Source organism: Mytilus trossulus, chromosome 7 (genome assembly GCF_036588685.1).
Source record: "Mytilus trossulus isolate FHL-02 chromosome 7, PNRI_Mtr1.1.1.hap1, whole genome shotgun sequence".
In the NCBI taxonomy this organism is placed as follows: domain Eukaryota; kingdom Metazoa; phylum Mollusca; class Bivalvia; order Mytilida; family Mytilidae; genus Mytilus; species Mytilus trossulus.
In genome coordinates this window covers 63,282,346-63,294,736 of record NC_086379.1, presented here as the reverse complement: position 1 = coordinate 63,294,736, position 12,391 = coordinate 63,282,346, and the positions used below count along the sequence as shown (strand labels likewise).

The window sequence follows — 12,391 nt, the reverse complement described above, 5'->3', positions numbered from 1 at the left end:
GAGGAATGCAAATACCGTATTATTTATCTAATTTATTTGCAAATTGATAGGGTAAAAGTGAACCACACCCAAGTATATCAATATGAACTTCAACAACGAAGTGTACTTAAGTTCATGTTATATTCTACACTATCACGCTGATAATTATTCTCGCAGGGACAATGGATGGATTTAAATGGTGTTGGCTTTAGTATTTTTATGGATATTGATACTTATAAATACGAGAGACTGTCATTTAACAAACAAACACATGCATTATTTTACAGCAGTATATTACTTTAACTATGAATGAGTGCAGTGTTGATATTTCATTGGTTAGTCTTTGTTTGCGCCCAGTAAATATTCCTGAGGCTACTGGTTTAGGGGAACATTAATTTTGTGATCGTTTTAAAAATATTGTGATCTTATCTTATGTTATAAAGTGACTATAGTACTTTGAACAGAACACGTTATGTGATATAAACATACACAACAAATCTATTTATTGATTGAGCTATAATAGGAACCTGTATTTCCCCCGGCTATGTGTATTGGATCATATTTCTACTGATATGTCGCTTTACTATACATACATACATGCCGGCATGACGGAATACACTACAAATGACAATGTGTATCTAGGATGCTGACCATGTCATCGTTAATTACAAATAATGACATTCAGCCGGATTAAATCAAATCACGCTTTGTTTTGGGATTTTTAAATACAGCCTAACCGAAACTGGATTTAATTCAAATTAATATTGATTTCTAAATACTGATTTCAAAAAAGATTCTGGAGACGTATAGTTTCCGAGACGACCCGATGTCGCCCCGGGGTGGGGAACGACTTTTCTGTGCAGTCAGATGGTCGGGCTGATGTCCGTTTGGAAATTGATTTTTCTGATTTTATGGTCAATTGGATTTCTTATATTTACATCTTGTGTCAAGGTTGGTACTTAAATATGTAACACGTGCTTTTATGTCAGATATAACCATTTTAATTACAATTTTATAACTATGAGATTATATATTTTTTGTAGTTTCGATTGCTATGCTTTTGTTTATTTCCCTAGCTCTTTAACTTAATTTCCCAAAAAAATAAAAATATATCTATCTACCCCTACACATTACTTCCTAGAATTTTAAGATCTTTTTACTTTTGTTGTTGCTATTCTGTAAATATAAAGGGTGGGGGCAGAAATAATCAGATAAAAATAAAGAGTATCACTGAAGTAAATATAGAATTGAAGACATGGATTGCACACAAATTAAGCGTGTAATTTTAAGAGGTTATTGACCTTGGATGCTGATGTATCACGATATCAACCGTAGAGGTGCGTTTTTTCGACATCTGCAAATTAAACCGATTCTCGCTAAGCATGTACAGTCTTAATATGAAAAAAAAAATGAAATGTCCACCGACTTTTCTTCACAAGGTTATGGTTGTAAAATGTTAACCCTTAAAACCTAGTCAATATGACATAAAATGAATGAACATTTACGCGGATTCTATCGTTTCAAGCTTTTTTGATGAGCTCAAGTTCGTATACACAAAGCATCACAGCACTAGAACACAGGTACTTGTCTGAAAAAATGCATCTTTTCTGACTGTTATATATAAATAAAAAAATCAGACAAGTGCCTGTGCACCACAGAGGTATAAACATGTATAACAACAACCGAAAACCTCAGCTGAAAACAGACAAATACAAATTTAAACCATGAAACAAAGGATATACTAGTATGCAAAATATACTAGACTGACCAATTAGTCCCCAAATGGCATTGTGAATTGCATTTGAAACATAATGAATAAATAAAATATGCTTAGAAAATAAAAAAAAGGAAATAAAATTGAAGGCTAATACGACGAAGGAATATTACAGCTGCAATATGTTGTTTCAGCTAGTGAGAAACAGACATATCGAAATTCAGAAGAAAATAAACAAAATATGACGTGAAAATTTAAAGCAACGGAGACGGGCTTACGGACATAGAGAAATCAACCACCAGTCACCTACGACTTATCATAAAGCTAAAAGGCTATGCGTATACTAGTACGAATGTCCATCCAAATGCTAAGTCATATCAATTGCTCGGGAAAGTTAAGCACAAAACACGTATTAAAAGGGTTGAAAAATATTTGAATTTCAATTTTCCGCATATCGTTTTCCTGGAAATGACCAATAACAGGGATTGATCTCAAACTACTTATAATCCCACTTTTGCTGATTACACGAAACGATTTTCTAGGGCGGGATATCATTGATTTTGTTTTTAAAATAATAATTAAAATTATTCCGATTCTACTGTGAACCTAGCATTATAAAAAAAAAATAGTTAGTTTCCCAACAGTAAACCAAAGTTGAAACACATCTCATATTTAAAAAATATTACGTGCACATGATGAAAATATACACTGCTATGTCATGTGTGTGCAGTTTTACTGTAGAGACCGAACTTACATTTTTTTTTTAAAGTTTTAAATTATGTTTGATTAACAGAAACTCACCATTCAAAGTAAGATGGTTATAAAACTGTTATTTTGGTTTCAAGTTAAGATTTACGTTCTCAAATTTAGTATTTGCGCATAGTGTATGTTTTATACAAGTACTGGTACGATCTGTAATGAGGTGATATTTTTTTTGTGCAACCAAATATACCGTGTGACAAGTTTTTCTAATGATTTTTATTTCAGTCCAAAAAAGTATATTTAACTCTAAATTACATGCGAACAATTAACGTATTTCTTCGCCGTTATTCGAATGACATACAATGCAATGGAACTTTCAAGCAACGATCCTAAAGTTCTTGTAGTTTGATCATAAAGTATAAAAATAGGCCACATGAGTAAATCAATACGGGATTATTTATCAAACCACTTTTTTCTGTTGGCACATAATTTCACAAGGATGACACACGTGGCAAATGGGGACAATGGGGGATTTAGTAGTTTTGAAAGAAGGCACAGTTCAAGGAAAATATATATTCCACGCCGAGCGGAGCGAGTAAAAGGATATTTATTCCAATCAAGGCCCCTTTACGACCCGAACCCCGAATCCATCAATGGTTAAGGAAAAGTTCTTGGAATTGTTCATAAAATCATAAATTCTAGATCAACCACATCACATTGCTTACCTTCACCGCCAAACCCTAGCTGTGTTCATGCTGCTTTAGGTTTTCAAACTATACAAATAGTATATATGGTCTATAATTTTTTTTGCTTGTTCTATCAATGAATTGCAATGATTGCAAGGTGTCTGGTTACAATAATTGAATATTGAATTTACGATGGAGTGACATGATTGCGGAAACAGTGTCTGGGTGTTATAATTGAATATTGAATTTAGGAACTTTCCCATGACATGAGATCCGTTATCCGTCGAAACTGTTCTTTTTAAAGATTATCTCAGTCATGATAGAACTTATTTGGTAAAATCATATGTATTATAATGTTTAGATACTAGTATAGGAAGATGTGGTGTGAGTGCCAATGAGACAACTCTCCATGCATAATTCAAATTATCAGAAACAAGGATCGGTAAAGAGAAACGAAGAGACAAAATATTCTATGTGAAGAATAAGACGTGAGAGAGCCTAGAATAAGACGTGAGAGAGATGTTTGACTAGAGAACTTGATGGTTATCTGAGGGTGTAACCAACTAGTTATGTACTTCAGGAAAAAACCAATTGATAAAGATACATTGTTCATATCTACAATATTTTCCTTTCTTTTAAGTGGTAAAACATACAAGACGTGCCGTTTAAAACGGATGGTTATTTACAAACTTCACTTAAAATAATGAAAATGTGATCTATAAACAAAAATAACTTGAATTAGAATTAGACTCTCCCAGTGCAATTTCACAATGAATAACGGAGTAATACATACGTTTATTGCTTTAAAAAAAATCTAGATTTTTTTTGTTTACATTTTTCATTTGGTAAAACATTGAAATACTGACACGTTGCAAAGTTTATTTGAAATAACTTGACACCCAGCCCACAGAATAATAGGAAATACACACCCAGTGGTATCAAGGAACGAACTTAACGTTTCCCAACACAATCTGTCTTGTTATATTGATACCGTTAAGTCTTCAATATGAACAAAAACACTGGAAACACCCTTGTGTGAAATCTAAACATAGAATGTTTCCCATTTTCTGCTCGTTGCTTATGACCAATATCTCTACAAAACTTACAGTATCGTAAAAAAAGGGGGGTCACTGTAGTATGCTCATATTTGACATAAAATGTGAGCTTTTTCAGCAAAGATGAGATTAATTTCTTTTATCCTACTTTTAAGGCATTTGTATTTAAATAATGTTATGGAAAGGATGTCATGAAAGGCACAACAAATGAACTTTGAAAAAAATTAAGCCATAAAAGATAACGAATTGAGTTCGAGATACACGGTAATTGGTTTGTGTTTTAGTTTTATTGTTTCCGGTTAGTTTTTTCGTATAGGAACTTTATCAACATCAGGAGCTCACATCAGCAGAACTCGATAAGATCTGTAAGCTGTTGTAAAAAAGATAAACAAAATTACATGTATATGATGTATACCATATGGAAATATTAGTAAATCCTTATGAGTATTCATAGTATGTGGTCAACAGAAGAGGGGTCACAGAAACTTGAAATTAATTTCATTTGATTGGCATTTATTTTTTTATTTCTCCAATGTGATGAATAAAATAATGTTACTAAATCTTATTTCAGGCTCCAACATATGAATTTGACCTTCAGCTTTACCAGGTGGATGAAACTTTGTTAGAATGTCCAACAGGTAAAAAAACCAAAACAAATAATAGTCTCCATCAACTAGAGAAAAAAAGATACTTATAAAGGGGAGGCACTACCCTTTTATGTTAACCATTTTTTGTCTTTTTCTAGGTGTTGTTAACTGTAATCTGAGATAAAAAAAAAATAACTGTAAATGGTTTTCATCCCACTGCCTTAACACTTATCAGCATTTTTGCATTTGTTGTTAACAGTTTTTACCAAAATGAGTTTTTTTTAACATGTTAGTGGACCCTTTTTGGCCCCCCCCCCTTAAATTCACCATCTGTGAATATGTTAATAATAATAAATGTTATTACTTATGAAATAATCTGAGCATTCATTTTAAAAATCAAGCAAGATTGTTTCAAAAATTCAAACTGGGTTTATTATTGAGTTTTAATACAATTTAATTTACATGTATTTCAAATACTATAAAACTAATTAATCATTTCATTACTTGTGGAATATTTCCAGTATTCTTTTTAAAAACAAACAAGATAATTGAAAAATTCAAACTGGGTTTGTTAATGAGTTTTAAAACAATTTGAAGTACATGTATCTCAAATGTATGTTTTCATCACTATCACAAATACTTCATACAGAAGGAAATCTGCAATAAACAGTATTTTATCAGTTAGTTCTAATATGAATTTGGAAATACAATTAATTATCTGTATGTGATTGGAGTCTATGATAAACTGCCAAACTTTTAATTTTCAAGATTTCTTTATCTGAACACTTTTATAGCCTTACTTTTTCATCTTATTTTTACCATTTTCAATCCATTTGTTTTATCCATTTGTATGTTTACAATAACATAGAACTGAAAAGTAAAAATATTATTTATAAGAAAAGGTGATTAATTTCTGTAACTAGTCTATACAATTTTATTTGCAGGCTGGCTTAAATTCAGGAATCAGTGTTATTATATAGTTCAAGAAGAAGCTACATTTCAACAAGCTGACATACTATGTAAAAGGTATACACTAATTTCTGTATTTAATTACCTCCAGTTAGAATTTGAACATTGAATCTGAAGCCATGTGTATGGAAAGTGTCATGCTCTTTCACTATGTGACTGTTAAAATAAGACTCTTTTATAGGCCTGTGTGTGACCTATTGCAAGGCAAAATATCTGCCAACATACCCCTTTTCCCTGGGACCACCTGAATTTCTTGACATTTATCCCAGCTGATCATCTTACAGCACCTGCTTAAATTGAATTTAATCTTCACTGGTATTTTTTCTCATCCAAAATTTGCATGAAATATTTGCCACTGGACAGGACATTAAGCAAACATCAATCTGTACTTATTTTCTTCCAAATCACCAGAAGTCAATTTGTTCAGACTGAAACAGAGAAGTTCTTTTTGTCTTGTAGCAGATATAGTTGACAAGTGTTGTCATACAAACGGACAACAACAAAAAACAAATAATCACAAAACTGTTATCCCTGGTTGTAATTGTGTATTGTTGATAAACTCAACTAAATAAAACATGGCTTCTAACATAGAAAAAAACATCTAATGAAAATTCTGAAAAATACAATATATTAAGTATATAAATACTTAAGTACCAAACTTCCATTAATACAAATAGGACAACCCTAATTATTATGACTACCCAAAATAGAATATTGGACAAAACATTAAATCAGTTGTGATATTTCTGGTTAAGGTTTGGCAGTTTAACAATATTTAGTATGTAGATTCAAACAACTTTATATCTGTCTGTCTGATATGTCAGGTGACCTTGACTTTTTTTAACACTACATATTTGTTGACAAGTACATTTCAACCTACATATATATTTTATATAGAATTGACCTTATATCATGGTAGAATGCCAGGTCATGTGTATCTTAGGAATTCTGTAGAGATGTAAATGATAATTCATAGAGGAATTTGAAATAAGTACATGTAGTGTTTTTGCATCAGACAAATGTAAGACCTTGACCCAAGTGTCAAGTTCATTGACATTTGAAATCATTCAGATATTAAAGTAGGGTAAGTATATACTAGTTTGTCAACTTTTGTGGTATATTTCCTATTTGTCACTTCTGTCAGTCAAGAGCCGTACAAACAGTTTATAATCCCACCACAATTATTGTGCTTGTACCTACTCAAAACATAAACAGCAGTGACTGCCATATCCTTCTGATATTGTTTAAATTGGGCTGTTGGTTTTCCCATTAGGTCGTCATACATTTTGTAATGTCTGGGCCCATTATTCTATGGACTTTTGTCATCGATAAATGTAAAAAAGAAGATGTGGTATAATTCAGTGGTGGATCCAGAACTTTTCATAAGGGAAAGGGGGGCCTGCTAACTGACCTAAGGGAGGGGCCACTCCATTCATGCTTCAGTGATTCCCAATATAATGAACCAATTTTTTAATGAAAAGGGGGGACAGGGCCACCTGGATCCTCCTATAGGATTGCCAAGGAGACAACTCTCCACCAGAGACCAAATGTCACAGAAATTAAAAGCTATAGTTACAGGACAGGCTTCAACAATGAGCAAAGCCTGTACTGAAAAGTCAGCTATAAACATGATAACAGGCCCTGAAATTACATATGATAACCTGTATAGTTGCTTAAGTCAACATCATTTGGTCTCTGGTAGATAGTTGTCTCATTGGCAGTCACATCACATCTCTTTATTTTATGTTAGCGAATTTTAGCAGAAAGATTCCTTCCAAAACTTTTAAAATATCTCAATAAAATTGTATTTTATAACATGTATTAATTTGTGCACAGTGTTTTGATGATGAACCCAGATGTTCTTCACTTAGACATGATTCATGATTGGTAATATGCATGAATATCTTCACTGCTGTATTCATTGCACATTGATTTCTAAAGTGCTAGTACCATTTTAACTAAACACATTTGTTATTAAACTTCTTTAATCTATAAAATTATATTTCAAGTGTTTAATTTTGGCTTCATTGTTATTCTTATAACATAGTTACTAAATTATCACGGAGCTCGAAAAATATCAATGAAAACAAGTGCATTTGTACCAGAAATAATTGAATAACTAAATTCAGAGGTTGTTTATAGATTATAAAACATAAAATTGATATTCAGATAGCATTTTATGATTGTTTTAGTTTTGTTCAATTTATTTAGCATTAAGGTTAAGTACATTATGGAAGTGGGTAATTATTGAAAGAATTTACAAATTCAAATAATACTACTACATGTACTTTAAGTTTTGTGCAAAATATAAATAAAAGTAGACAGTAACCCATCAATGCTCAAAACAAAACAAAATTCTAGAAGTTACTTTATTGTACTTTCATCAACATTTAGAAACTGGTCACTCTGTGCGATATATCAGGATCTAGATGGTTGGTCTGGAAAAGTTAAAATAGTAGTGAAACAGTGAATTAAATACATTTTATACGAATCCACCTTTCTTATAATGTGCTATTATTTGTTTATTGCCAAAGGTATAAATTTTGCATAAGAAATCATTAGAGTTACACAGTTTATTATCAAAATATTTTGAAACTGAACAAGTAGTTGCTCTTCCCTTTCCTCAATGGAACTAACAGTAATCAGTTGAATTTGATCAGTACCATTTGGAACTTGATTTGGAGATGTATACAACTTTGTGACTGGTATGAGAAGAGATTGTGTATAGGTAGAAACTATTTATTTAAATGATTTAAATGATTTGATGATATATTAGTTTACATAATAAAATCTGCCACTGTAATTTTATAATTACACTTCATTGATTATAACAAAATTAAATTATTTTGTAGGTATGGAGGTCACTTGGTGAAGACAGATGGGTACAATAGTAATCAAGGAATTGGGAAGCTAATTAGTAACCACAATATTAGTAATGTGTGGATTGGTAAGTTACTAGTACAGATGGACAAGAGGATAGTCATTACTAATAGACCTGGCCATTACATAATACTTTATGTAGCAGGCATGAAGACAGGAATTTCCAAAGGGGGGATACAATCATAGTTAACATTAAGTTACAATTTAAACAGAAAGTTGACTTTAACATTGCTTATGTGCTTATTTGATTTCATACCAATGCATCCTTCGACATTTTTTTCAGTTCCTATAGAATAATTAACTTGGCAAAATTAAACCAAACTGATAAGTATTTAAATGGCCCTGTTACACTGATTTCTCATGTCTCTTAATTTAGAGATGGCGTACATGTACATAGTGGCATCATTTCTGCCACATAGGCTTCCATTAAACTTATGGCAATTCACATTTCATCCTTTTATCTGAAACTTTTTGGCCAATTTCAACATAACTTCTGGTGGTGGATGGGGTAAAAAAAAGGGGGAGATCCGCATCTGTAAATGAGTTTAATTTGGCTAGAGGTTGTCATTCAGGACATTGGGCAAAGATACTAGGTGAATGACACAAACTCTTATGGGCCTCTAGTTTTCACATCCAACTAAAGGACCCCATCAAAAGATCGATGAAGGATAAAAAACTTAAATCAAATAGTTTGGGGGTGGGGGTCAACATTGCTTCAAGTTTTGTAAATCTAAAATCGATTTTACATATATCCTTATAGGTAAATCAATTTTTCCCAAATTAAGTTAAGAAGGGGGTAGGGGGTCAGCAAAAAAACTATGAAAATTTAGTTTTTCATCCTACATTGAACTTTTGATGTCGTCCCTAACTATACTTTTAATCTTTTTTTGGTTAATTTTTATAATGATATGGGAAAAAGAGCTTCATTACTTCAGTACACCAGTTTTCTTGTGCTAGTTCATTACGTTGTATAATGTACAAGTAAACATTTTTAATTAATTTCTTTTTTCCGTCACTAATTACTTAATTTGCATGTTAGATGTCACATCACCTTACTAACACGGTTTTAAACATTTTCTTCACCTTTTGAGTTCTTGCATCAAACAACTAATTTATTCCCGTTTTTGTTTGTCTTACATATTCTACAAATAACTGTTATATTTAGATCAGAGAATAGTAATTTTTAACGCTATTAGTATCATTATTGTGGTGAAAGCATTTAGTAGTGACAATTGTATTCTTGGCAGTTGTAACAGTCCTAATGTAAGGCCATGCCAATATTTAGACTTGGGTTTTCATCTGGTGTTGGAAATTTTATCAAAAAGACACCTTCACACATTGTCAAAAATAATATATTTTGTCCTTTCTAAATATTAAAAGGAACTTTCTGCAGTTTACTTATGAATGGATATAAACTTGAACAAATCACAAAAGCTAAATTTGTTCAAACCATGGATAGATATATATTTGCATTTCTTACTTTTATTCCTTGATAGGTTTATATGTTCATGTTTCCTATTGCTAAACTTTATCATTTCTACATTGGGAGAAGTTTGTCAACACAAATTATCCTACAGTTACTTTAGAATATAAAGAAACCTAACATTATTTTATTATTTCTCAATGGTAGCTGTGAATATAAGAATTGTATAGAATGCTCTGTAAACTATTGCAGCAGCAGTAAAAAAAAATCAATATGATTTAAAGTTTTGCGGCTCCCCACCCACTTCTTTTGAAAATCTGAAAATTTTGAAATTCTACCATGAATTCTTTTGTAACAATTGTACAGGAAGTATTACTTTACCGATATTCATTACTTTATAATAAAGACTCTTTCTGATATAACATTGCGGAAAACCTTGAAACAAATACTTTGTTTGGTTAGACAGAATTGTTAGAGCAAATTACCAAATACCTTTCTTGTACTACGTATAGGAGATAGGTCATGATATACAAGATTTCTTGTTTGACTTAACCCTACGTATAGTCGAACATGAATATATTTGTAATTTTTTACATGTATATATTTGTTTTGACTGTAAAATTAAGTAGAAATCGTACACAATTTGTGTTAATGATTGACAGGGCCATGAAATAAATGGTAGAAAAAGTGACATTTGACAAGTAGAAAACTAATAGCAGACTAAGTAATTAACCTTGGATAAATAATTATTAATTAAATAACATGACTCATAGTATTTATTTACATTCTGGTCATTGTTTGTATGCTATGCACATTTTAGTTTTGAAACACAAAGTCCAAAATACTTTTGAAACAATGCTTTATGCATTCCACCTCTTGTATTTACTTTTACCAATTCTAAGCTTTGACATTTTAACCAGGTCATCAATTGGTATATAACCAGTTCTTTGATTTGTTTTAGGTTTACAAAGAAAGAAATCTGGTAAATTTTGGTGGTCCAATGGGCAGCTAGCAGAGGCTGCTGATGGGTTCTGGACAACCCAGCTACCCATCCAATCTACTGGTTAGTATTTTTATTATAGAAGAAGTTCTTGCAAAGAAATAATTCTTTCATTCATGGCCAGTATGCATGAATGGATTGGAGTTAGAATTGCTTTTTGATATAATGTGTTAAAATTAACTAAAACAATAAATAATTCAATATAATCTTATGTCAAGATATTTTTTTTAGAAATAATAAAGAGGCATGTCGCCATATAGTATCTAGCAATAACAATTTGAAGTATGTTTGCTCTTAACTGAATTAATCCTTTCTTCCCCAAGCTCCTGGGCGAGGCAATGTACAACCTTGCAGCACTTCTGGCACCCACCTTTCTTGTCTATAACACCTGGGAATCTATAGACACGATTTGATAAGATATCCATTCTCTGACTAGTTTTGTGCAAATATAACTTTCTGGTGTCTTAGATTTTCCAGTCATGCACACTTCCCAATGCTAATTTCCAGTGTGGGCGGCGTCCTGAAAATGTATAAAATATTTGCCACTGGACGTGAAGCAATCAAAAGTCAATTAATTAATCTATTGTGAGCACTCATAAAATGGTTTTATAGCAAACAATCTGTATAGAATATTACATAAGATTTTAAATGCTTGCTATTAAAATTAGAATTGTTTAGACAAATGTTAGGTAAATATAACATCAGTTTGTCTAAATCATTTTGTGTTACTTAAACTATTTCTACACTAAAACAGCTAAAAATTGACAAAAAACTAGCAGCGATCTAAATAGAATTTACTACTTATCAGAAAAATAGGTTAACACATGAATGATTTATGCTGCAAGTGATTTATTTTCTCATTGAAACAATGCTCCAGTCAGACTTATGTACATGCAAAACTCATAATAATTGTACATGTAATTTGAAAAAAATACGTGTATTGTATTAGATTTGATATTCATGTCACAAACAAAATCAAAGTAATATAAATCATTCTACGAAGGGAAACATTTCTACTTTTTACGATCGTTGAAACTTACTACAAGGCCTCGAACCGTGAGTAATATTCTTACTTAACATGTCTAGCCTTGTGTTTGAATGAGAGGGTGTTACACTTCCCCTAAAACAGACCACAACTTAATTGGTTTGTATGAACTACATTAAAATATTTTCAAATATTTTCCTTTATTCAAAATTTAAAAACATTGCATGATATGTTATATATCACCCCTCCCTACATGATATGTTATATATCACCCCTCCCTTTTATTATAACATTGCATCATTTCCCTTTTTTCTTCCAAACACTTAGAAAGTGAGGGAGGTTTTTCAATGTCATATTTAGGTTACTAAATATATATGTATACTATATATAGCTAGACATCATCAAATGGCA

The 12,391-nt window shown here is 31.5% G+C and overlaps 1 protein-coding gene across 1 annotated transcript in view; it reads left to right on the top strand.

Annotated features, from left to right (window-relative positions):
- Positions 1-360: 360 nt before the first annotated feature.
- Positions 361-12,391, top strand: part of LOC134726590 (uncharacterized) — a 120,554-nt gene continuing 108,523 nt past the window's right edge. The window contains exons 1-5 of the mRNA XM_063590999.1: positions 361-930; positions 4,708-4,774; positions 5,668-5,749; positions 8,545-8,639; positions 10,957-11,058. Coding sequence (XP_063447069.1) covers positions 847-930; positions 4,708-4,774; positions 5,668-5,749; positions 8,545-8,639; positions 10,957-11,058 — 430 coding nt within the window. The 5' untranslated portion in view covers positions 361-846. The remainder of the gene's footprint in view (positions 931-4,707; positions 4,775-5,667; positions 5,750-8,544; positions 8,640-10,956; positions 11,059-12,391) is intronic.